This window comes from Neodiprion lecontei, chromosome 2 (genome assembly GCF_021901455.1).
Source record: "Neodiprion lecontei isolate iyNeoLeco1 chromosome 2, iyNeoLeco1.1, whole genome shotgun sequence".
Classification (NCBI taxonomy): domain Eukaryota; kingdom Metazoa; phylum Arthropoda; class Insecta; order Hymenoptera; family Diprionidae; genus Neodiprion; species Neodiprion lecontei.
This window is the reverse complement of record NC_060261.1, coordinates 34,007,664-34,032,188: the sequence shown is the minus strand read 5'-3', so window position 1 is coordinate 34,032,188 and position 24,525 is coordinate 34,007,664. Positions and strand designations below refer to the sequence as shown.

Sequence of the window (24,525 nt, the reverse complement as noted above, 5' to 3'; positions counted from 1 at the left end):
GAAATGCGATGAATATAGGCTGCGTTGTATCAATGACCTCACGTCCGAGTTCACATCAAATCGAAAGTGCCAGAATTCATCTTAGGTATCCTTTCACATAGCAATCGCATATTCGATGGTTTCCTACCAATCATGTAATGGTGAGGAACGTTTTGTTGTTGTTTACATTTTTTTCTGTTGTCAGGCAAAACAATCAAATTTATTGTAATCTTGTTAATCGAAACGATTTTTGGTTACGAATCAAAATTGTCCCTCAATATGGTTCTACTCGGCGAAATATTTCCGAATTTTACAGCAAACTCTGATATCGGCCAGATTAAATTTCACGAATGGATTGGAGACTCGTAAGATTCATAAATCTCTTTCGTATAACCTAATAAATCTTACCGGCAGGGCTGAGTTCAGAAACCTTACCCGAGTGAACTCGGATATCATACTGTCTCTGTCTGACACATGAGATTAAACGAAGACACAACGATACTCGAGTCACTCGAGTAAGGTTTCTGAACTCAGCCCAGTCGTGTTGACATGATACTATTCTCTTTAAGATGTACTTCAAAGCATTTTTTTTCTCACCTCGCGGTTCTCCAAAAAGATATTCGAAATCAATCTGTTTTGTTTCTCATTTGGCAATCAGTAATATCCTTTGCTATGTATTCAAATTATTTTAATATATTGCATCTCGTAAATGATTACAAACGATTGATGTTTTTTTTTCTTGTTTAATATTAATCAGCAATTCTTGTTCTTAGCTGGGCAATTCTCTTTTCTCATCCCAACGATTTTACCCCAGTCTGTACAACAGAATTGGCAAGAGTAGCAAAGTTGATCCCAGAATTTGAGAAGCGAAGTGTCAAAGTTATTGCCTTGTCTTGTAATTCTGTTAAATCACACATTCAATGGATCAAGGTGCGAAAAGCTGATAACTTTCTAAAGGAACATGACTGAAGATCTATGTAATCAATAATTCCATGCCAAATAAAATGGTTATAATTCATTTTCAGGATATTAAAGCCTATGGTGAAATTACAGAGGCGAACTTTCCATATCCTATAATTGAAGATGAAAGTCGCACAATTGTGACAGCTTTAGGAATGCTCGATCCAGATGAAGTTGACAGCACTGGCTTGCCCGTTTCAGCTAGATCAGTTTTCATCATAGACCCTAAGAAGAAAATGAGGCTCTCAATCCTTTATCCAGCTACAACAGGAAGGAATTTCGAGTATACATCATGCCTATCTTTGTCTGAAGGAGGAAAGTAATCTTATGTTAATGTGTCATTTTTTTTTACAGTGAAATCTTGAGAGTTATTGATTCTTTACAGTTGACGGACAAACACAAGGTAGCAACACCTGTAGATTGGAAGGTAATTGAAATGAAGAGTAGATTGTGCATCGAGGAGGCAAAGTAGATCTTTTTACGCTAAGTGTAAGTTTGTAACAAGTCATAGGTGAGTGCATGCACGAGCCAGACAAATACTGTAATACACGTGGCGAAAAAGACTTTACCTCCATGGTGCTCACGATACTTTATGTAACAAAAGTGTGGTTGCAAGTGTGGCGGCGTTGTTTTTATAACGGAGTACAAAAAAGAATACTTTTAGTACTAACACATAAGTGTATTTTTTTTTGTTCTCTAGATACTTTTTTCTTCACTGTCACACAACAATTACATTATGTACAGTACACAAGCAAAAGACTTGCAAACCATACTAGTTACATCAAAAATTGAATTATCTCAAAATTTGTTACGTGCCAGCCAATAAATTTGACAAATTGGCCTTGGATGGTTTCCAAAAATTTTACAAATTTTCTAAATACCATTCACGAATCACAACTTTTTTAGAACGGAGATGATGTTATGATACAACCTACCGTCAATGACAAAGATGCTAAGTCTCTATTTGGGGATGACATTAAAGTTATAAGTCTACCTTCTGGTAAACCATATCTTCGTAGCATTCAACAGCCTATAGACTCTTAACTTTCTCCATGTACGTAATTTTTTATATGGAACAATAAGAACCAAATATTCAAGTATCAATACTATGTACATTCTAAAAAATGAGAGTAATTTTTTGTGGCAAGTGCCTTAGTTGCCTGATTTCTCATACGAACCATAAAATCTTCTTATGTATGTACAACATGAATAAATTTGTCTGCCAGATAAATTGCAAACAACGAAAGAAGCCGTTTATTATTATTTCACCTAACGTATAATTAAAAGTACACTGCTTTATATACACTTTTCCAAGTACACGTGTTGCTTACAATACCAATCGGATTCCTTAGTATTTACATGATTTTTTTAAATTATTCCTAGTTTACTTTAACTACCTTCATGAGTAAGATTATTATGCGTATTATTTTATAAGTATGTATATCAGTGATAGCAATAATCAATAGCATGTATATAAAACAGTCCCTGGTCAAAACCAATAAGATCAAAAAAGGTAATAAATTTAACGAAAAAGGGAAAAATTTTTTCAACTCGATACTACCTATGTTATCATGTAATTGAATGTTAATTACCACACAAACTAGGTATTACCTCGCAAAATACTGTCACATTTTTCTTATGTGTGTTTGCTTATCACACGTTCACTTGTAATAATTATTATACCTATAATTGTCAGCGTATTTATATTTTATTCGTATGTATGTACCTCGTGTCCAGCTCTCACGATAAATTACTATCAGTTTTATCATTAGTTTTTATCAGTAATATTAATAGTATCATTAACTTTATTATCATATATAATAAACTCGCTACAATCATCGTAGTCCATTTTAATACAATTATAACGATCACCGCTACGTAAGATCAGTCGTCGTTCAATGTACTCCATTAACGTCTTATTTCAACCTATTTATCCGCATATTCGATGATAAAATACATTCATTCATTTACTCTGTGACACCGTGACTTTCTCGTTGTTCGGCAAGCTGTTGTTCACCTTCCAACCGAGCCTGCCTCTCAGCCGCAGCTCTCGCCTGACGACCAGCACTAGATCGAAGATTCTTGCGTTCCGGAGGAGGATCATTACTTAATCGCTTGACATTCCGAGTTTTCTTTCCTTTGCCTTTTACATCGTCCTCGCTGCTTTCGGTGCAACTCGGTTTACTTTCGGTTTTTGAGGTGGTGGGCACTGGATTACCTTCTACCTGAGGAGGTTCTTCGGGTTCTTTAACGTTGCTCGCGTTTGCAGTTGGCAGAGACGGAGTCGTTTCTTCTTCAGTTGATTGCCTAGAAACTGTTGTTGGCCGTAAGAGCGTCTCTACATCAAGAGGCTCACTGGTAACAACAGCTTTCACATTGTCAGGTTCGGTTACCTTGACCTTCTTCACAATAGGTTCTAGAGTTACTTCCAATGAAGGTGGTGGATCGTAAGTTTGATCCGCACTACGACCACGCTTTGGTGGTCGTTGAAAATCCTCCAAGTTCCTAGTCAGCAGTTCTGCGCTTGTTCTGCTGAGCTGTTCCAGAGCTTCCTTCATCTCTTGTTCCTTAGATTTCCGTTCCAGCCTTGCTGACAAGTCAGCAATTTGGCTGAGCTCGATTATTTCTTTCTTGTCAGGCTCTGTACGCTTTTTGTCATCACTGTGAAGAGCCATTTCAGCATATTGTTGCAGACTCAAACCCGGATCTGTAACATATCGCGATTTCTTTTCGCTGTCTTTTCGCTTCATGGTATCTGCTATAGAATCCCTTTGGCGGGAAGTGTTTGACGTAGATGTAGTCTTGCGTGACGACGATGTGGATGTTGGTGGAGTGAGAAGTCCACATTGAGCGAGACTTTCATAGGCAGATGATACTCCACCAGGCTGCATTGAAAATGGATTGAGACCACCGAGACCGAGCGGGGTATATAAAAGACTAGGATTGGGAAAGAAGAATGGGAAAGGGGTTGTTGTAGAGAGGGATGACGATGTTGAGGTAGATGGCGCGGATGATTTACTTGTGGGGATGTCCATCTTGCTTCTTGATTTGCCTGATCCACCAACACTGTTAGAGTTTGAATTCTTTCCGCCGCTAGACGAATTCGCAGTATTCGTATCTGCAGTGCTCGTAGCCGTTGCACCTAAAGCTGCCTCCATACCAGCTAATGAAGGTAAACCCAGCCCTGCCAGGTTCGCAAATAAGGAATTGGTTAAGCTCATATTTCCAAGGTTACCAAGGTTCCCAAGTCCTCCTAGAGCTCCTAAGTTGGGCAGCCCCCCAAATGGCATTAGAAGCGGATTATTTTTGGGATCAAAGTTGCCGAGAGATAAGCCTGATAGTAGTGAATTGTTCAGATTTCCCAACGATGGAAAACTCAAACTAGACGCCATTGATGTAGCAGCTAAATTAGCTTGACTGACGGAAACTTGCCCTGTTGGGCTTGGCATCATTGGTGGCCTGCCCGGACTTTTTCCTTTGTTGCTGCTTCGGTCCGCTCCTGGTAAACGTTTCTGTAGATCGTGAGGAAGATTTCCGCGCTCTTTGACCAGTTCGGCCCACTTTGGATCAACATCGAACATCGGGTTTTCAATCAACCATTGTCCCAGTCTCTTCAACTGTGGTGCTTTAGTTCCAGTTACCTGTAAAACGATATAGAATAAGTAATTCCCACGTCAAACTGAATGACAAATGAATTCTGTGTTCAAAGAATATATATTTACTTTTTTTCCTGTAAGTCGGTTTATTACGGCAACATTCTCGTCTCCTGTCAACTTCTTCCAGTCTAACAACGAAGGATCAACGCGAGGCCTTCTCCTTCTCGGCGCGCTTAAATACTCGGCTCCTAATTGTTCCGTTATAGCAGTTTGTTCAGCAAGCCATTTGTTCACTTTGGCTTCATGTGAATACGTCCCGATGTTAGAATAATCAGCAACTTTGTTCATATTTGCAATCATAGCTTCATAACTTTTGCGATGACTGCTTGATGAGTGAGCTGAAATGAGAGATTGCTGCTGCTGATGTTGTTGCTGTTGCTGTTGCTGTTTTTTAAGCTCACGGTTTTGCTGTTCAGCCTGAGCTAATAGTGCAGAAAAACTATCTTTGTGCGAGTGTAAAGCCGGAGGTGGCAGGCCAGACGAGGATCCAGAAGCTCGAGAAGCTGGGATCGAAGTAACGGTAATGGAAAATGGTTTTTGAGAACTTGATGGTTGATTTGGAAGACCAATCGGCGCAGACGTTGGAGTTACAGTTACGTTTGGCGTGATTGTACTCTTTTTGCCATGTTCAGGATAGTGAGTGCTCTGCTGTTCCTTTGCGGCGCTCAAACCTAATACTATTTCATCTAATTTTTTCCGTTTTTTCTCTTTTCCAATTATTGGTTCGTCAGTTGACTACAACAAAAAAATTAATATAACCAGCTGCATAACTGCTTAACTATTCTTGGAATATTGTACGTAAAAAGAAACATCAATTAAGGTAAGAACCATTAGATGTGAATACTTACACAACTTTTTCTTTTCGTAAGCTTCTCCAGCATGCTATCTAGCTTTCCTTTATTACTGCTGACTTGCTTGCTCTTATTCGGCATAGAAAAGTCTTGTACTTCGTTCATCATGTCTTTGTTAGTTTCAGGATTGGATTTAGGATATCTGAATCAAAAAATATCGAAATTTCCATCAATGCTTTGAAGTTTTTACCATAAAATATGTATAAAAAAAAAAAAATGTTCTATATATAATGCAAGTATAAGTTAAAAGGGCAAAAAGACAGCAAAGGGAAAAAATCTCGAGTGTGGGGAATTCACAATAAGTGTTCAAATCCCAGCAAAGAATTTCCCGACGCTAATCTTTATTTGTTCCTTTTTGATTTTATTGAAAGCGGCGAATCACTTTGAATCTTTAAAAATTAATTCTACTTGATATTACCCAGCAGATAAATCAATCGGCGTTAATGTGCTAGAAGTTCCAGGGATAATGGTAGTTTTTCCTGGAACTGTGTACTTGAAGTCAAATGGCGTCGAAGGTGTTCGAGCTTGTTGATGAGCAGGAGGGGGTTGCACTGGCGTAGAACGACGAGATTCTTCAGACTGTGATTCTTCATTAACATCCCAGTTTGAATTAGTCAGGACAGTTGGTTTACTCAATCCCGAGGGAGGTTGAGCAGTCATGTGAGTACTGTTGAGCAGGGCATGCAGTTTAGCTGGAACAAGATTAAGAAAGCTTGCATCAAATGAATGAATGAATCCGTTCAATGTACCTGCATAAAAAATTGAATCTTCACGAGTGTTGCAATACTTGAAAAAGCTCACCTCGTTCAGTTTCTACATCAATGGCGATATGCCTTTTTCGTTTCTTGGCAGCAGATATGCTATTTCCACTTCCAATGGAGCGGGTTACCCCATGATCTGTGGTTATTGTGATCACCTCTGAACTTTCTTTTTCATTGGAAATTATTTCTGGTTCGTCGCCAGCACTAAAACTTATGGCAACTGGCCATTCCTTGTGTTCTATTGCGTGAACAATGTGCATCAGCCGAGCCTCAATAGCATGTTCCTATTTAGTAAAATGGTAAATTAGTTCACAATTGTGATAAAAAAATTTATTTAATAGAAAAAAATTTATCACCTTTGGCCATTTTATAGATATTTGATAACTATGTGCCAACAACTGAGCGACAGTTGGCTCTGTATAATCTATAGTTTTGTCACGTAGAACAAATGTGTCAATTTGCGTAAGTCGCGAAAGAGGTTGAATAACTTCCAGATCAGGAAACATAGCCTTGAGTTCTGCAGCTTGAACACTGCATTTGTCTTCTATATTCGTAGACTTATTACTGTCTTTTTCAATAATGGATATCTTCTCTTCCTGAGATTCTATCTCTTCTTTCTTCACGATTAGAGACTCCATCTTTTCTTCAACAACTGTAGGCATCTTTTGTTCAGTTTTCTCTGCGGCATTCTCTTCAGTGACTTCTATCACTTTAGGCTTCTCAATTTCCTCAATTTCCTTGCTTTTTTCAGAAGACTGATTTTCAATTTTCTCGACATCTTCAGTTACCTTAGCTACTTCTTTCTCTTGCTTTTCCTCAGCAACATCCATTTTCTCAGACTCCTTTTCAGATGGGGGATCTTCTTCTTTTTCAATTTTCTCAGAATCGAGTTTCTCAGTTTCTTCCTTTTCTTCTGGTACATTTACTTTATCCTCAACTTTTGGCTCTATCTCTTGAACTGGATCTTCGTTTACAATGGGACCATTTTCTTTTACTTCCGTTTGTTCTGTTTTGTCCATCGTTTCGGCACATGCATCTTTTTCACTGATATCCTCACTCTTTCCTTTCTCTTCGTTCTCAATATTGTCCTCAGAAGATTTTTCTTGTTCTGGAGATTTTGGTTTAGAAATGGTAGTAATAGTCAGTGTGCTGCTACTACTGTTATCTTCGGGCTTGACTTCTGCCTTGACAATAGTCAACTCGACTTGACTTTTTTCTAAGTTCATCGAGTCAACTTTTTTATCTGTACTTGAGTCTTTGTCTTTTTTTGCACCAACTTTCTCAATCTTCAAAGTTCCTTCTCCCTTTTCCAGTTTCACTAAAATCTCGTCTTTGTCAAACTTCAGTATATCTTCACGACTCTCAATTTTTACTGCTTTATCCAATTTGTCCATTCTTGCGCTTTGCACGCCACTAAATATACTTTTGTTCAAAATTTTATGAAATGAAAAATCAGGATCGTTGAGAATCGTAATATCCGTTCTACCGAGTCCATGTTTGGCTGCTCCAAGTAACAGCTCTTTGTCATGTTTACCAGGCTGCCACCAGTCTGGTGTATCAGCTGAAGGTTGACAGAGCATTAACCTTTCTTCCAAGTGAGGATGAGACAATATCTCTTCACGTATTTTGCTCAATAAATCAACCCTATCCAATATTTGTCGAGCTTTACTAGCACTGAGATGATCCAAAGGAATGTCTGCAACATACGTATTGAAATGCATTAATTGGAATGACCTAAAATAATCGAATTATTTCTCATTGATTATTGCAATGTAATGCATACCATCGTCATCAGTCAGTTTCATGTGACAGGCTTTCTTGCACATGGCTCTAAAAGACATGTAGTAATCTGTAAGATCGTTGTCCGTTTTTTTATCAAACCTAGCTATACTTTTAAACTTCGTCCAATCGTACTGGGCCTTTTTTCTATCGTAATTGACACCATATGTTGATATAACACGCAGAAATTCGCTCTCCTCTCGTCTAGACCACTTAGTTCGCTGTTCTTCCAAACGGCTTCGCTCTCTCTCTTTTACCATTGCCTCCATTTTTTCTCTTCGTTCCATTTTCTAAAATAAAGTTTTGAAGACATTATATCTGTAAATTACTTTCTTACTTGTTACACGAACGTAGAATCTTCTTACTCACCAGAAGATACATAGCAAGTTGCTGCAAGTCCCATCCCTGCATATTAAGAGGCGGATCAGTATTAGCCACGGTATTGTGATTACTAGTTTCTCCATCGTTTCCAGTTTTAAGTTTTGGAGCAGGTTTCGTGTCATCTTTTTTCACACTGCGTTGATAAGAAGATATTACTCGTCGAAGGCGAGTATTGAGATCCACAACTGATGGCCAGGCTTTATCATCTTCTGTTATTCCGTCGTTGCCATCATGACTGCCACTAGCTTCTGGTATCGGAGTATCAGCTTTACTCGATATAGCGGGAGAATCAGTCGGAGTCTCTCCTCCAAATTTTTCCAATTCTTTACAGTCCCTTGCAAGACCTGATGTCTCGCCATCTTCAATTTCGTTTTCCAGATTTTTATCATCCCTATTACTGAAAAATTACATGGTTGTTAAAATTATATGAGACCTCAGAACTCAAACTTCACTTTGTATTAGACAATATTACACATTATTGAGAATAATGAAAGAAGGTTAAAGCTTATGTTTGCTTTTTTTGCCGCAGATTTTTACGCTTCTGACAAAACGATGTACATCTTTCATTCTTTCTCGGGCATTATTGATTGCCAAAGATATGTCCATACAATTTGAAGATATTTCATTTGGTAATTGAATAAATGGCTTGATGATACATTTGTTAAAGAATCAGTACTATTGTTTTGATTTATTATACTATCGTTCGAAGCGAATCTTCTATACACACATTTATTGCTAATTTTGAATTCAAGAATTGAATCATTATCAAATGAAACGTTCCAACGTGGAACTTGAAGAGGAAATGGCAAATGCAGAAGCTGCGTTATTCTTTTATATTCAAAGACTAAGCTGGTAGAAAAATAGAAGAGTACGAACGAAATTTCATCTTACAAATTTTCAGTATCAAGCAGTGTACCAAAATGATCTGCGCTTTAACTATAACTAATTGCAATTCATCTCATCTTGTACTAATCAGAAATCGTACTCTTTCATTTTTCAAGTTGCAGTTATAGTTTTGCCATTTTGCAAACATAAATATGTAGCAGACATAATAAGCGTGCGGGTGGTGTTAAAATAAATTAGCAACAGCATGTCAGGATAGATTTGTGGAAAATTTTTTTAAAAAATGTAACCAACAGATACTCACTTTGCATGAACGGTCTGAGTCTGGGGAGGGAGAGGACAGCTGGTAATGAAAGAAAGCGCGGGATCGGCCCTCATCAGATCGTAATTCTCGTAGCCGTGTTTGAAGCATCCCACTAATAAAGACTTGTCTGCCATCAGGTCCCACCATTTCACTGGAGGCTCCGCCAGTTGCGGAGGATTTATCCGCAAAGCACTGTAGGGCGGTTCCATTTTGATTTTTTTTTTTTTTTTTTGCCAATTCAAATATGCCAATTGAAAATTACTCTCTTAAACATCTCTTTGAAATTTCGAAATCGATTCAACGATATCAGTTCCATTGTGTTACGAAAAATTCGCCTACACTACATTGAACCATTTTTTATTTGACCATATTCACATTTGTGGCGAAAATTGCAATTGAATTATAGAACTCACGTAAACTGATATCAACGAATCTTTAAAATTTGAATTCGAGTATTTTTTTTCTTTTGCCCTCTCAACACAGTGCACTGCATTGGACTCTAGATCTTACCAGATCGATGTGTTGCCGAGAGTATCTGATGCACAGGCTTACAATGGTCAGTAGCGTAGAGTAAGGTGATAGGAATTTTATTAGTATGATTGGACGACCTACTGTCATTGACATGGCTACGAAGGTAACAGATAGCTTAGCTCTATGAGCATTCTTGGCACAATTAGGACCCATAGTAGAACAAATACATAGCACATGCAACTATAAGCACTGTGTAAGCTTGTAAGTGTAAGTGCACGACGTTTTTTAATAATCGCTTGATAAGAAAAGAGGTAACAAAATAAAGACGGTAGCATTAAACTTTTTATGTGTGTTACTGACCTAACGTGAACACCATCCGAGATATGCTGTACAAGATCACCGATGATCTCGTGTTTGATGTAATACAGCATTCTAACTCGCAAAAGAACTCTGAAATCAACAAATAATCTCACTCACAGATTTATTAAAAGGAGTCGAAAATATTATACAAATACCAGATTTAGGTATTATATGATTTTTAACAAATAAAACCCATTACACAATACAATTGGAAGCTATTCTTAAGAAGTTGGCATCAAATATTTCAGTTCATAGTGAAAAAAATAATATACTCACTTGTTTGCATGACGACTTAGATGCTTCTTGTAATTACTCTCTAGGAATATGTCCCCATCGTACTTTTCTGCATTACTCCAATGATTTGGATCGCTTGTTCCATTGTTGGCAGAGGACCCTCGAGTTTCACGCCCTTCCCGTGTGCGGCCCTTTTTCTGTTTTTGCCTGCTGTTTCTTCCAGTTGTGTTCATCATAACAGTTTTGATTTTTTCACCATTTTCCAACGGCGTAATCAGATCCCAAACAAAATTACGTATCTTCTCATCACCGCGATAGAATCGTAGGCAATAGAGAAGAATGACTCTGGCACAATCCTCGACATCTATCTCTCTCCAACCCCGGCGAAATTGACTATGTTGCAATATCTCTTCCCACCGTCCCCAGCCAAATGTAAGTAAACCTCTCTCAACTTTGAAACATTCACTGCGTGCCCAATTACCATAAACTACCTCACCTTCCCTTGGAACATATTCATCAAAGAATTTGCGAGACTTTTTGCCAAATTTGTCTCGACGTCTTTTACCTACAATAAAATAAACCCAACAGGCAATTACTTATTTTTCGATTCTCTTACATTGACGCAATACAAATTTTGGTCAAATACTGAATGTAGGAAACACAAAGTACCTCTGCCTGTAAGTCCTCCTCCTACATCATCATCACTATTGTCATCTGAACTATCAAGTTCAGACATATCAACAACAGATTCATCATGTCCATATCGTTTAATTTGTGTTCTACGTCTAGGCTCAGAGATAACAAGTTCATCCTCTTCCTTTTTTTCTGTTGTGTCGATTTCAGCTTTCTTTGCCCATTTCTTCCAGAAATCAGGATCATCAATATTTATATCTGTTCTGTTTGATGAACAGGCAAAACTAGCTTTCGAAAATGTTGAGCCTTTTTCTGCTTCAATGGTGATGACCTATTGAACGAGAATTTTAATACAACACTGCTTATTAGAAATAGGATATGTATTTCATTTCAATTCTATTGAACAATTTTTATTACCTGCGTCCTCCTCTCGAGAATGATATCGATATCCTCTTCGCAAAATTTGTCCCCAGCATTATCATCATCCATGATAGCTCCGTATGCACCCTTTTTAAGAAGATCTTCGATCTCTTTCTTTGTCAATTGTTTGTTGTTGGGATCCTTGCCTCCTTGACTAGTATTCATTGATTGTAGAATAGCTTTATCTAAACCGAGCTTTAGCGAAGCTTTGTCGAACATTTCTCTCTCATACGTATTGCGACAAAGCAAGCGGTACACTTTGACCATTTTTTGCTGTCCGATTCTGTGGCATCGTGCTTGTGCCTATCAGAACATATATAATATGAATATATTTTGAAGTTTACTCACTAAGTAAAAAAGAACACTTGAATGTGAAACTCGTCGTGGTCTTTAATCTTCACCTGCAAGTCATTCTGTGGGTTCCAATCGCTATCATAGATAATAACTGTATCTGCAGCAGTCAAATTGATACCAAGTCCACCAGCTTTTGTACAAAGCAAGAAAACAAATCTGTCAGAATCAGGCTTACTATAACGATCAATAGCGGCTTGTCGGAGGTTTCCACGAATTCGTCCATCGATTCTTTCATATGGATACCTATGATAAAGCGAATATCACATATTAGATCTCTCCTAGTGTCATCGATTGAATGAATGAATGAATGAATGAAGAGTTGCAGATTGAGAACTTACTTTTTGTACACAAGATAATCCTCTAATAGATCCAAGCATTTAACCATCTGACTAAATACAAGGACGCGATGACCACTAGCTTTCAATTTTGGTAAAAGTTTGTCGATGAGTACCATTTTACCTGAGCTATTCACTAAGGCATGATAGTAACCCTCTGAGTCTTCTTTATCATTGCTTTGTTTATAATCTAATTGAATTTGATCTTCAGCACCGTTGAGTAAAAAAGGATGAATACAACACTTTCTAAGCTCCATCATCGTGTTCATCAGATTTGGAATGTTAGCAGACGTAGTTCCTTTAGCAAGGAAAGAGAAATTTCTTTCCAGTATACCGCGATAATATTTTTTTTGGATATTCGTCAACTCAACCTGTCGATTATTAATTAATTAGATAAGTACTTTGCCGTATGCTGTAATTATTGAAGGAAAATAATGAATATAATTTATTTAAAAAATACCTCGACCACAGTTTCTTCCTTTGGGGCAAGAGATTTTTCAACATCTTCTTTTAATCGTCGAAGCATCATTGGTTTCAGCAGCAATTGAAGTTTATGAACTTCAGTGTCACTGCTCAAGTTGCCAAACTCTTTCAAAAATTGCTCACTACTTGCAAATTGAATCGGTTCTAGGAAATTGAGGAGGGAAAAAAGTTCATTAACGTTATTTTGTAACGGAGTTCCAGATAAAAGTACTCTGTGCTCCAAGTTCAGCTGTCTGAGTCCTTCAAGTAGCTTGCAGTTTCTATTCTTAAGTCTGTGGGCTTCATCAATTACACACAGTCGCCAATTGTAGCCACGCAGTTCGTTAAAGTCCGTAATTATTATTTCGAATGTTGTTATAAGCACATTAAACTTGATTAAATCTTTGATCGGTTGGCGTTTGTCATTTTTATAATACACCTCATATTCCTGCAGCATATTACGACTTGCAGCCCTGTAACCAGAAAAAAAAATCCTTACGAAAACGAATAAATGTACATAGAGAATTGAAATAAAATGAGAACGCAATGGTAAAAGAGAACAATCAACACGATGAATGAAACATTTCCAGATGCTTACGAGCCATGGTATACAACGACATTCATGTCGGTCCAACCCTCGAATTCTCGCTGCCAATTCGGTATAGTTGAAAGTGGGGCGATGATGAGAAAAGGCCCGCGAATTCCGTACTTATATACGGCGTCTACGAATGTTAGCGATTGAATAGTTTTTCCTAGACCCATCTCATCAGCAAGAATACAATTATGTCCGTTGTACCATGAAAAAAGCAACCAATTTAAACCCTCAAGCTGATAGGGTCTTAAACTGTTGTTACTTTTATAAATTGGGGACTCATCGAGTTTCTGCCAAGCAACAGCTGTAGGTTTTTTCTTTGGCTGTGTGGAATAAAAAAATAAATTGAAGATTACTTAAATGTATACAACCCGAAGATCTGATTCGGTTGAAGCTAGTAACATTAGTATAATATGCATGTTTAGGAAAAATTATTTATTCGGGATATTGAGGACTGTCCGAAATTTAGTAAACCATAATGAAGTAGACCGTGTTCATATTTTGAGCAATTAATTCTTTCAAAACCATTCTAAAATTGCAAAGTAATGATTTTTCCCCTAATGTGGCCTTGCGTTAACAGTACTAAGTCAACCTCGTGAGATCGGGACAGGATCTTTGTCACATATGTCAATTTTCATAAAGAATTTCTCATACCTTCCATTGATCTTTAGGTGGCACTTTATTAAATCTATGAAATTGGGCAATCTTTTCGGGATCAACATCTTCTTCTACCTCCCAAGTAGAATCTTCATACTGCAGAGAGCGCCACTTAACAAGGAAATGTCTGACAGTATCTCCTGTTGTTGGATCAGTATGAGTTGCTTCGTCAAGTACTCTGTCAACTTCGACAAAGTCCGGATTGAAGGGGTCATCCTCTGGCTGTAATGAGTTTAGACAACACGTGAATAATTTGGTTGGTTGCTTTAAACAATTTAATAAATGAATACCAGAATACACGTACATTCTCAAATATATTCGTATTCTGCTGCATCTTCTGCTTAAACCTTTTTAGTTTAGCTTGGATTCTCTTGTCTCCTTTGTAAAGTTCTTCTTCCGTACGCCACTCGCAATGCAAATAAGAGAAATTTCTATACTTCACCAGATACTCTTCCACCTCAATAAACTGAGGCTTAACTTCACTCGAGCTTGGTTCTAGCTGTTGTGTTTCTTGCTTTTTCTCCTTTTCCTCTGCTTCAGGTAAGGGTGCCACTGCTTCTGATTTGGATTCAATGTTTGCATCTCTTTCTTTTGTCTCACTAACCTCAGACTCGTCCTCAGGTTCTTTCACGGAGTCTTGTTCACCTGTTTCCATTTCTGATTCACCTCCTTTTATCAAGGTTGATTTATCTTCTTCGTTTTGCTCCACCACAGTCTTTTCTTGCTCTTTCTTTCCTTCTTCATCTTTTTTATCCTCCTCGTTCTCCTCTTCCTTCTCTTTATCAACTGCTACTTCTTTATTCTTTTCTACTTCCATCTCTTTATTTTTCACTTCATCATTTTCACTTTCTTTCTCCTTTACTTCTTCGCCCTCCACTTCCATTGCAGTTTCCAATTTCACTTCTTCCTGCATTGTAACTTCTTCAACAACTTCTCTTTCTTCTTCACCGGTTTTCTCGGTTGGTTCCTCATCAGGTTTAGCTTCAGTTTCAGGTGCAGGTTCATGTTCAACTTCAGTTTTCTCAGTCGTTACCTCCTTAGCAGGTACTTCTAATTTCACTTCAGGTTTCACTTCTCTTTTTCCCATTCGCATGCATAAAATATGTTGCACAACCATAGAGTCTTCATCCATTGTGTTCTGCAATACGAAAATAACGAATAATAATAATTGTTTTGATTTTATACTCGATATTTATAATTGCTGTTGAGTACACTTACAATATATACAAAGTTGGGTTTATTCGGGCCAACTTCACCACCTTCGGCTTCTTTTCTGACAGCTGGTAGCTTAGAGATATTACTTCCATCAGCTTTCTTAGCTTGACTTTCTTGTAGGGGTACTTCGTCGTCAGAAAATCTAAGCATAACATCATCAACATATTTTTTGCGATGTGTGTTTCTCGCCGATCTCCGTTTATTCAAATCTTCACCAGCTTCTGGTGAAGGTGGAGGTGTTGCGGCTAATTCTTCTCCATCTGAATCAGGTGCTATGCGACTTTTTCGCTTCCTAAAATGGATTTTAATGAATTTCCATACTGGTTCGATAACATTACAAAGAAACGGGAGTAGTTTTTTTTTTTGAGAGAATTCTAACTATGGGCAATAATGACCAAACTTACTTGGAACTCCGCGGTGTTCTTCCGATGCTGACCTTAGCTCCAGACTTTTTTCTCCCAGTCGATTTTTTCTTAACTGGTGTACTAACTTCAGGGGTTTCCTCTGGGATTTCAGGTTTTTTATCTTCTTCAGGTGCTTCTTCAGGTTCAGCTTTCTCTTCTGCATCTTCTTTACACTCCGTAACAATTGGCTCCGTTGTTGAAGAATCAACTTGTTCCTGCTCATCATTTTCCACAGACTCACTTGGCTTCACTTCAGCATCTTGTACAGCTCCTGAGTCAGATACTACAGCTTCTTCAGCTTCAACGGCAGGCTCTTCATCGGCTGATTCTGACTGAGCAACTTTTCTAAAAAAGAAACCGCAGATTAAAAATTATTTGTCAAGTAAGACTGAACGAACAATTAGACACAATTTTTGTTAAATATTTTCAAGTAATTGAATAAAGCATGCTTACTTTCTCCCACGTTTTCCACCTGGTTCTTTGGCTTCTTTTTTTTTCCTACTCTTGGGAGATTTAGCTTCTTTAGGTGGCTTAGGTTCTTTTTTAATCTTCGGTTCTTTTGGTTCCTTTGGTTCTTTAGGTTTTCTCGGCTTTCTGGGTGATCGAGCCTTTCTGTTTTTGTTCCACTCTTCCTCCATGTCACCTGAAGTTGGCTTGAGGTCCTCAGAATCTGCCATACTATCTATTACGTTGCTACTATCCACAGGGGTAACGAGATTCTCTGACGATGGCGGCTCAGGCTGACTTATTTGTTGTGATATAATTGGGGCTACAACTTCTTTGTCAACTTTTTTCCTACTCTTCTTAGTGCGAGGAGCACCTTTACTTCTACCTCGTCCAGTCGTGCTTGAAACCTATAAAAGGGTACCACATGATACAATTTTCTGAACATATTCCTTGAACAGAGAAAAAAAATTACTTACCTGAGGACTATCGACAACAGCAGCAGTAAACATTGGCGTCTGGAGAATACACTGAGGGCCTCCATTGCACTGATCATTAATCTCATGTTGTTGAAGAGCTTGTAATCGCTCTTGCAAGCTAACAATTTTCTCTTGATTTTCAGAAGCCGGAGGCATGCAATACAACTCTTGTAACTGTTGTTGAAGAGCCGCTCTCTCCTGGTGATGAGTTACGGGAGCACAAGGATTTGTAAATCCACTTGGAGTGACAGGAGGTGGTGGTGCCGGCTGCGGTATCCCATACATGCCTGGCATTGTATTGGCACCAATAATATCTCCACTGGCATGGTACTGCTGCCCAGAACCCACAATCATCTCGTTGGAATACATATTATTGGGTTTTTGAACATTTGTATACTCTCCGAACCCTCCTGCTGAAGCTGGATGTGGTGGATGCGTTGGTTGTGTGTTACTGAGAGGAACAGTAGTCTGATGAGAAGGCATGACAACATTGCCAGCCTGACCGACCGCTGGCATTTGCTGTACACTCATCAACCCTGGTTGTACTTGGCTAGGTTGGCTCTGTATCTGTGGAGTTTGGCCTTGGATCTGTGTCTGCATCTGTGGCTGATGCTGTATCGGCAGTGGAATCATAGAGTTGTTGGAAGGCATCATATTAACTTGATGCTGGGGCTGTGGTTGTGCCTGAGGTGACTGCCCGATTGAAGTTTGTTGGGTTTGTTGTCCCATAAGAGATGGCGGCTGATTCTGTGACTGCTGCCCCAGTATCGGCTGCACCTGCTGCTGCTGAGATGTCGGAATTACTTGAGGCTGTGACTGAGGTATAGGTTGACTCGATACTTGCTGACAAATAAGCGATTGTTGCCCCTGTTGTTGTTGCTGCTGTTGCTGCGATTGTTGTTGCTGAGATTGGTTTATTAGTGGCGGAGTGGTTACATTTGGCTGATGGCAAGATATGGTGCTCACATCGGCAGACTGTTCTGTAATTTTGCTCTCTGACACATTGCTTTCGACATTAGGATAGGAATTAGGTCTTTGGGTTATTGTGGATTGCTGTACCACAGGGGACATAACTCCAGTCTCGATTATATTGCCACTAGTGCTTGAGGCTGGCAAGCTTTGTACAGCTTCTATAGGCGCTGGTTTAATAGGAGTTACTTGCTCGCTCACAGAACTAGCTGGCGTACTATTTTGAAGGGTTGTTTCTGCTGGTTGATTGAGCATATCAGATTTTTGATTAGCAGAAGTTTGATCAGGACTTTCCACTTCCTGTTTCGGAGGGTTTACACTTTGTGCGTTGTCTGTGGTGTCCCGCGTCGTTGTTTCTACTACATTATTACCTTCGGGTCCATTGACAGGAAACAAAGAATTTGTTTCTGAACTAGCTGTTGTTTGAACTTCAATAATATTTCTACCATCATTTACATTCAAATTTGATCTAATTTGCTGTTGCTGTTGTGGTTGCTGTTGTGGTGGCTGTGGCGGTTGTTGTGGCTGCAGTTGTGGCGGATGCGGCCATTGGTTAGACAATGGCATTCTGGGTCCAGTGACAGGCGGCGTAGAATTTTGTGGAGGTGGTTGTGGGGGCAAAATATTCGTCGTATGAGGCATAAGAGGACGAGGTTGAAATTGATTATAATCCTGGCTTGTTACATTTGGATTAGGGACAGCAACTCCTGGTATGACCATTTGTTCAAGTGCCTGAAGAGTACTCTGCTGAGAGGCTCCAGATGTATTCATATTCATAGAAGTTGGTGGACAAGGAGATACGGACATAGCATTAGGCTGGTTCGACGTTTGATGTGGTAATTGCGAATGAGGATGAGGTGAGAGTGTACTAGGTTTAGCTGGAGACATAATGGGCCTTGGCGACATTTGTTGTTGAACGGCAGGTGGCCGAGGCGACATTTGAGGTCTAGGTGACATTTGAGGCGATAATTGAGGAAAGGTAGCTCGATATTGAGGGCTTGTTGCATGTTTAGTTGGTCCAAATTGTGCCGCAGGTCCTGGATGTTGAGGTTGATTAAACATGGGAGCTGAGTGATGAGAATATTGCGGGTCCATGCTTTGCTGTGGATGCTGAGGATACTGTTGATGAGTGGGATGAGGTTGATGAGATGGAAGATGGTGAGGCATCCGTTGTGGCTGTTGTGGAGGTTGCTGTGGTTGTTGCTGCGCGTGCATAGCACTTGTGAAGCCAGTATACCCCGAAGGGGTTTGATAGATCGTTGCAGGATTACTTTGCTGATAATGCTGTTGTTGCCCCACCATATGCTGATAGACTCCTGCAGTTCCTGTTCCCTGCATACCTTGATGAGGGACACCCATGTTCCCCATCATCCCTTGCTGAGCGTTAAAATGTTGTTGCTGTTGCTGCTGCTGCTGTTGCTGCTGTTGCTGCTGTATTTTTTGGTTTAATGCCGCCTGATCCTGCTGATGTGAGTACTGTGGCATATGCTGCCTGTATGTTGTAGGTTGAGGTGCCATTTGATTATAGTGTCTTTGGATTTGGGGATAAGCACCTCCACTTCCGGGCCATCCTTGCATTCCTGGATCCATTGACAAATTACCTCTAGTCATGGGATGCTGCTGCTCCATTGAATACATGTTATCCGAATAACTGGGGTACTGACTTCCAGCCCCTGGATGAGGACCTCTGTGCTGTGGAGCCATGCTACGCGCTTGATTCTGAAATGCTCCTGGCACCATAGCTCGCTGAGGAGCCCCAGCGTCAAAGCCGGCTAAGTTCTGATTGAACATATTTCGTTGTGTTGTATTTTGTAGTTGGTTAGAGCTTCCAAATTCAGATCCACCGAATGAAGTCAATTTTTGCAGAGGAGATTCTTGAGATATGCTGTACGGTTGGTTGATGTAATTCCCGCCTCCATTTGGACCAGGATTCGGACCATCTCGGGAGACTACCGCCGGGTTTGTTGCACCTGTCGCGTCAAAGTGGTCAGTACCCCCAAGGTCTGGAAGAGCGTCGAGCATTGAGCCACTGACATCTTCGCCAAATAGATCGTACGAGTCCATGTCTTTACGCTGCACGACTATTCACCTCCGTCTCAGGCTCAAGAGGGAATTTTACTACCTTTCCTATGGCCAGTAGTGTGCCCATCGTTATTAGTTCTCTATACCTTCTGAAACAACAGATAATGAAATGACTGTAGATTGATTGAGCATTGTCAAAATTCTACATTTTAATTGTCAGACAGATATAGATCAAAAAAGTATTCAGCTCTAATTTTACCACTCTTAGGTGATAAAATCGTACTTTACAACCGATTAATTAGCTGCTACTAAAATTTTGGTGAAAATGTAATGTGTAGAATACTTGGCATCTCAGGTCAACGATAATTCATGACAAATCGTGTCATTTTTTCTTTTACGTCGACCTGAGACATCAAGATAATTATCTGAACAATATACTGAGAGTTCAATTACACCTTATATATATGAAAATGTAATCATCAAATCTTCGATTACTGTATACCTGATGAATAAAGTATTTGACAAGATTTACCACACTTCAAGTCGTTTAGGATACACACTAATGGGGAAAAGCTATACGCTTATGGTTTCAAACCTCATAATCGCTATAACCTTTCCCCTTCAGGGCGCATCATTGTTTATCCATCTTGAGGTAGAGTTGAATATCACGCTGTCAAAGCCTCCTAGAAAGAACTTAAACTTATGCTTAATTAGGATGTTGAAGATCTTTTTAAAAATGAGAGAAAAAAATGGAATAAATTAATGAATAGTCTAATGTTTCAAATTTGTTAAAAATAAAGTTCATCAGTGAATTCAAAATGAAGCTGAAGCTAACAGCCAAGGTTAGTGGCCAAGTGTGTTAAACTTTTTGAAAATAGAAAAATGCAGTTTAGCGTCATCCTCATAATTCTATCAAAGTATTGAGGATTCAAATTATTGCACAATATTTTGTTTTTCGGACCTCACTACCTTATTCGAATGAACATTAGAGCATGTCGCTGCTAATTCTGGCTGCCAACTTCAGGCTCGTATATTAAAATTATAGAATAGATGTTATTTTTTAGTAGCTGCATCTATGAAAATTTCACACGAAGCTTGAAACTAGTGAGGAATGCTGTAATTTGGGAAAAGGATTTAAAATTTCTGACAAAGCATAAATTAACTTTTAGAAATGTAATGTTCAAGTTACTGCATTTATGCAGCATCATTCAATTCCAGAAACATGTCTTGGCCAATGAGTAAAATCAAAACTCACCTTGTCCAAAATAAATTTGTTAAACTACATACCTAGAACTCGATGTCGAATAAGTCGAACAATTTCACAGAAAAGAAATAATAATAACAATATTAATAATAAATCATCAAAGTCAAGCTAGAGATCGGATCAAGGCGGATTTTGGAATTGAACCTTTGCTGTAAATAAACTTACTCCAGGACTTGGCTGCCATGGAAATGTAGGATTAGTAACAGATTCTTGAACAAATCGGGAATAAGACTGCGAACGTTGCAACATTAATTACAGAGAAAATAAATCATCTTTGCTGTACCCTTTATGCGCGTATCTATAGGCTCTATGCTCGCGTAGCGTGCTTCATCGCGTGCTCTATGCCATCGTGTGTCGCGTAAGAGTACAAAACACAACACGGGGTCGCGATAAAAATTCAATGCCATGAAAATATATTTAAGGGGATGAAAAAGCAGGAAATTAAAAACTACGTAAACGGATGCGAACGGACAAAGCCAACAGAGATTTGCAGGTACACACACACACACATGCGCGCGCGCGCAAGCACACAGCACATCGAGTGCGCGGCACAGTGAAGTGTAAAAATTCGGAAGAATTGGGATGATAATTAAGAAAATGCTAGCTAGTACAAACCTGATAAAAATTCCAGAATCTATAGTTACGGGCAGATGCTTGTATTACAAAATTGCTCCTCTCTTTTCAATATTATCAAGGTAGCAACTCGGAATACATTCTAGACGGGGTGATCGGCAGAGGTTTCGGTGAACACTTGTAATTAAATTCTTACTTTAGTCTGATAGTGCATTTTAGATTATCAGATTTTTCGCATTCTTCCTCGTTATTACTTTCCCGAAATATTGAATTCAATTCTTCTTATTTATATCTCCGGCAGCTCTATTAAACGGCACTTATCTTCTAGCTCGACAACCGTCTTTCCACTAAACCTTACAGTCGAGGTATACACGCGATTGATGTGCGACGGGGTAACTGTACGAGCTTACCAAAGCCACTTTGTAAAAAAAACAACAGAACGTCGTCGGAACGTACGCCATTATCGCGAGATTTCCGCTTGAGCATCTAAAGTCTCGAAGGCGACCACAGCGAACGCTCGATACTGCAACGCGGCCTCACTTTCTTAAATCCAATAACAGACCGTTCGTTTATTAGAAAACACATGAACCGGCCACTAATTCATATAAAACTTTACAGGAAAAAAGCGTCCCTCGACACACAACCCGTGATGATACTCGACTTTTTCCTAGCGGCGGTAGCACGGACCATCGAGGTGCGAGCGTGTCCATAGGCCCGAATCATTCTACATACATCGCTCCGTCTCGCTCCCTCGCACTCTCACTCGATAGCTCTCTTTCCCCCCACCAAGGGAAACGTACTTTAGGTACAAATCCAGTACCGTATGCGTGCGGGTGTATTTGAGTTTACATAATTTTCAAGAAGGCAACCGTTGCAACTATCAAATTATTCATTCATATAACAAATCGATAACGATACTGATTAATTACCAACCAACGTCTTTAAGGTGATTACTTTTAGGAAATATAATTCAAAATTCTCTCATCCTTTCTCCTATCAAAGACTTTCATTCGGAGATGCGTCTCGTTCTGCTGTAACCTGTGCCCGGCGTTCGTCAGGTTAGCGATCTCAACGGTACCTCCGTGAATGCTTAATTGTTACGATACTGTGGCTGTAAGCCGCTATACAACTCTGGAAGGATCACGACATAGAAAATAATACGGTATATAAGGTATTTCGTACCGTGGAAAAGACGGACGAAGCAATTGGCGATCGCAAGGCGAGGCCCGAATTATATGAGAAAGAGAACCAATCAGATTTTACCTTATAAAGCGACATTGCACTGCAGGATACTTGATTAACCAATCGCGTCCTGTGGTTCTCGACCGAGTGTATATGTACCTTCGTCTAATTTTCGTTGTGTGTGACTACTGTGTAATGCGGCAAGTAATTGTACATATAGGTATGTCCATAGATATTCACACAAGCGCGCGATTCGATGGGTGTGTAAATGGCACGTTCATTTACACGCAAAGTACTCAACGCCGGCTTTTACACCGCGGCTTGAGTTGAAAAATCTTTGTCAAAGCTTTTGGGTCTATTGAATTTCTTCAGTCAAGCCCGAGATTTTGAAGATACATGTATTACATGATCACAATTGTTGCAAAAATATTTATTTTGCATTGTGTTCACATGTATTGATTCTGTAAAAATGCAATCGACCCACTCTCCACGTATTGATATATCTACATGTATTACACCTAGTTGTTCTTAACCGGAGAAATTCTACTCATTGTTTCTTCTCTTTATCGATCGATACGCTCTTAACGCACGTTTCATAGAATCGCTATGGGACGTCAGTAGAATTAAAACAGATATATGCAAGAGTTCAATTTATAATTATACGATTCAAGTTGGTAGTACAGCGCAGAATTAAGCTGACTGTGAAATTATCATGCAATCCTTCATACATGTGTCATTGGAATAATAAGTCTAGGTTGTATAAAGTTGCTGAAAAGTTTAATTTCAGAAATTATGTAAAAATTCACTAGAAGATTGACGTCTATTGTATTTGAAATACATCTATACAGTTATTTATTCGTGTCAACAATGTGTGAGATACGAATGAACATCAGCAATATTTACTTGTTCGCCATGAAAAAAAAGTTTTAGTCCCGAGTTGTACCACGAGTCGTAAATGTTACGAAAAGTAGTACATGCCGCGTATTATTATAGTATCGATGATGATGGCATCTAAAAAGAGTAAATATTCTAAAAAATCTTACTATGGCTCCGGTTTATGAAATCGGTAGAAAAATTTATTAATGAAATGTGGCACTGCCTGATGTGTACTTGACTGAACTTGTGCAAGTATTTATTGTAAAATGTTTTCGACCGTCGCTTCTTGTGCCAAGCATTGTAACTATTTTAACGTATTAAAGGAGATGAATGAAAAAGACTTACAATAATACAATCCAGTCCAATTTTTTCACATATTATAATTAAAACAATTGCACGAGCATTCGCTTAATCGTTATCTAAGTGTCCATTTTGTTTGGTTAATTACTACCAAGACGGCGGTGCTGCCGCAGGTTATCCGTCCAACCTGACATAATATGACGTTCACTCGATGTTAAAGCCGCGTCGACACTTGATTGTTGTTATTTTTTTGTATTTTCTACTTCTATACTAGAATAGCGAGGAAGATGGAGTACTTTCATTTTAAACTTATATACAATCAACGTACCCTTTGCTTTTTTAGTATCTAAATATGCCCCACTGTATTCATTACGCCATGTATTAAGTATATGTATACATGATGTATGTACGTGTCATTCTTTACTCGTGTCTCCCTCTTTCTCTTTCTCTCTTCCTCTTTCTCTGCATTCGCTCTTTGTGCCATACATTTTTTTCATATACCTTGTAAACACCCCAACATCGCTTACTAAAAACTTATTGTTAGATATCAGACAGTTATTATTTGCAATAGGTTGTTTTGGCTGTGATTGTTTAATTCGAATTGATGAATTTTTTTGGACAAAAATATATGTGTGTTTGTCGGCCACTGCTCAACTACACATAAAGGAAATGACGTGCATACCGTCAAATATGGAGGCGAAATCACCAGCTGACAATCACGTAATGCCAAGTTTGATTTAACCCAAATTTGCTAATTGTGTACTG

The 24,525-nt window shown here is 38.9% G+C and overlaps 2 protein-coding genes across 7 annotated transcripts; one reads left to right on the top strand and one right to left on the bottom strand.

The window, feature by feature from the left end:
* Positions 1-146: 146 nt before the first annotated feature.
* LOC107226177 (peroxiredoxin-6) lies at positions 147-2,460 on the top strand. 2 transcript variants are annotated; one of them, XM_015666889.2, is made up of 5 exons: positions 147-344; positions 753-909; positions 1,005-1,222; positions 1,294-1,366; positions 1,846-2,460. In XM_015666889.2, the coding sequence occupies exons 1-5, from the start codon at positions 259-261 to the stop codon at positions 1,981-1,983; spliced, it is 672 nt and encodes a 223-aa protein (XP_015522375.1). In that variant the 5' UTR covers positions 147-258; the 3' UTR covers positions 1,984-2,460. The 2 variants fall into 2 exon arrangements, with proteins under 2 accessions (XP_015522375.1, XP_046587970.1); XM_046732014.1 differs by having other exon boundaries at positions 1,294-1,428; positions 1,846-1,977.
* Positions 2,167-24,422, bottom strand: LOC107226184 (chromodomain-helicase-DNA-binding protein 7). Of its 5 annotated transcripts, none has more exons than XM_015666898.2 (24): positions 23,806-24,422; positions 16,575-19,714; positions 16,105-16,505; positions 15,652-15,996; positions 15,251-15,539; positions 14,337-15,170; positions 14,030-14,254; positions 13,382-13,698; positions 12,782-13,256; positions 12,325-12,692; positions 12,034-12,229; positions 11,630-11,935; positions 11,249-11,543; positions 10,622-11,144; positions 10,346-10,435; positions 9,515-9,706; positions 8,356-8,764; positions 7,991-8,276; positions 6,564-7,903; positions 6,248-6,491; positions 5,865-6,138; positions 5,444-5,588; positions 4,662-5,330; positions 2,167-4,580 (listed from the first exon to the last, which is right to left on the bottom strand). In XM_015666898.2, the coding sequence occupies exons 2-24, from the start codon at positions 19,605-19,607 to the stop codon at positions 2,907-2,909; spliced, it is 12,930 nt and encodes a 4,309-aa protein (XP_015522384.1). In that variant the 5' UTR covers positions 19,608-19,714; positions 23,806-24,422; the 3' UTR covers positions 2,167-2,906. The 5 variants fall into 5 exon arrangements, with proteins under 5 accessions (XP_015522384.1, XP_046587961.1, XP_046587960.1 ...); XM_046732005.1 differs by having other exon boundaries at positions 24,089-24,422; XM_046732004.1 differs by lacking the exon at positions 23,806-24,422 and adding an exon at positions 21,445-22,483.
* Between the last annotated feature and the right edge of the window lie 103 nt (positions 24,423-24,525).

What these genes read in the sequence shown, in the direction of transcription:
- LOC107226177 (XM_015666889.2), top strand. Translation starts at nt 259, where the DNA reads ATGGTTCTACTCGGCGAAATATTTCCGAATTTTACAGCAAACTCTGAT. An exon ending in ACAACAGGAAGGAATTTCGA is followed by an intron (nt 1,223 to 1,293) that starts GTATACATCATG and finishes TTTTTTTTACAG; the next exon opens with TGAAATCTTGAGAGTTATTG. An exon ending in CAACACCTGTAGATTGGAAG is followed by an intron (nt 1,367 to 1,845) that starts GTAATTGAAATG and finishes CAACTTTTTTAG; the next exon opens with AACGGAGATGATGTTATGAT.
- LOC107226184 (XM_015666898.2), bottom strand. Translation starts at nt 19,607, where the DNA reads ATGGACTCGTACGATCTATTTGGCGAAGATGTCAGTGGCTCAATGCTC. An exon ending in GGTGGAAAACGTGGGAGAAA is followed by an intron (nt 15,997 to 16,104) that starts GTAAGCATGCTT and finishes TTTCTTTTTTAG; the next exon opens with AAAAGTTGCTCAGTCAGAAT. An exon ending in AACCCAACTTTGTATATATT is followed by an intron (nt 15,171 to 15,250) that starts GTAAGTGTACTC and finishes TTCGTATTGCAG; the next exon opens with AACACAATGGATGAAGACTC.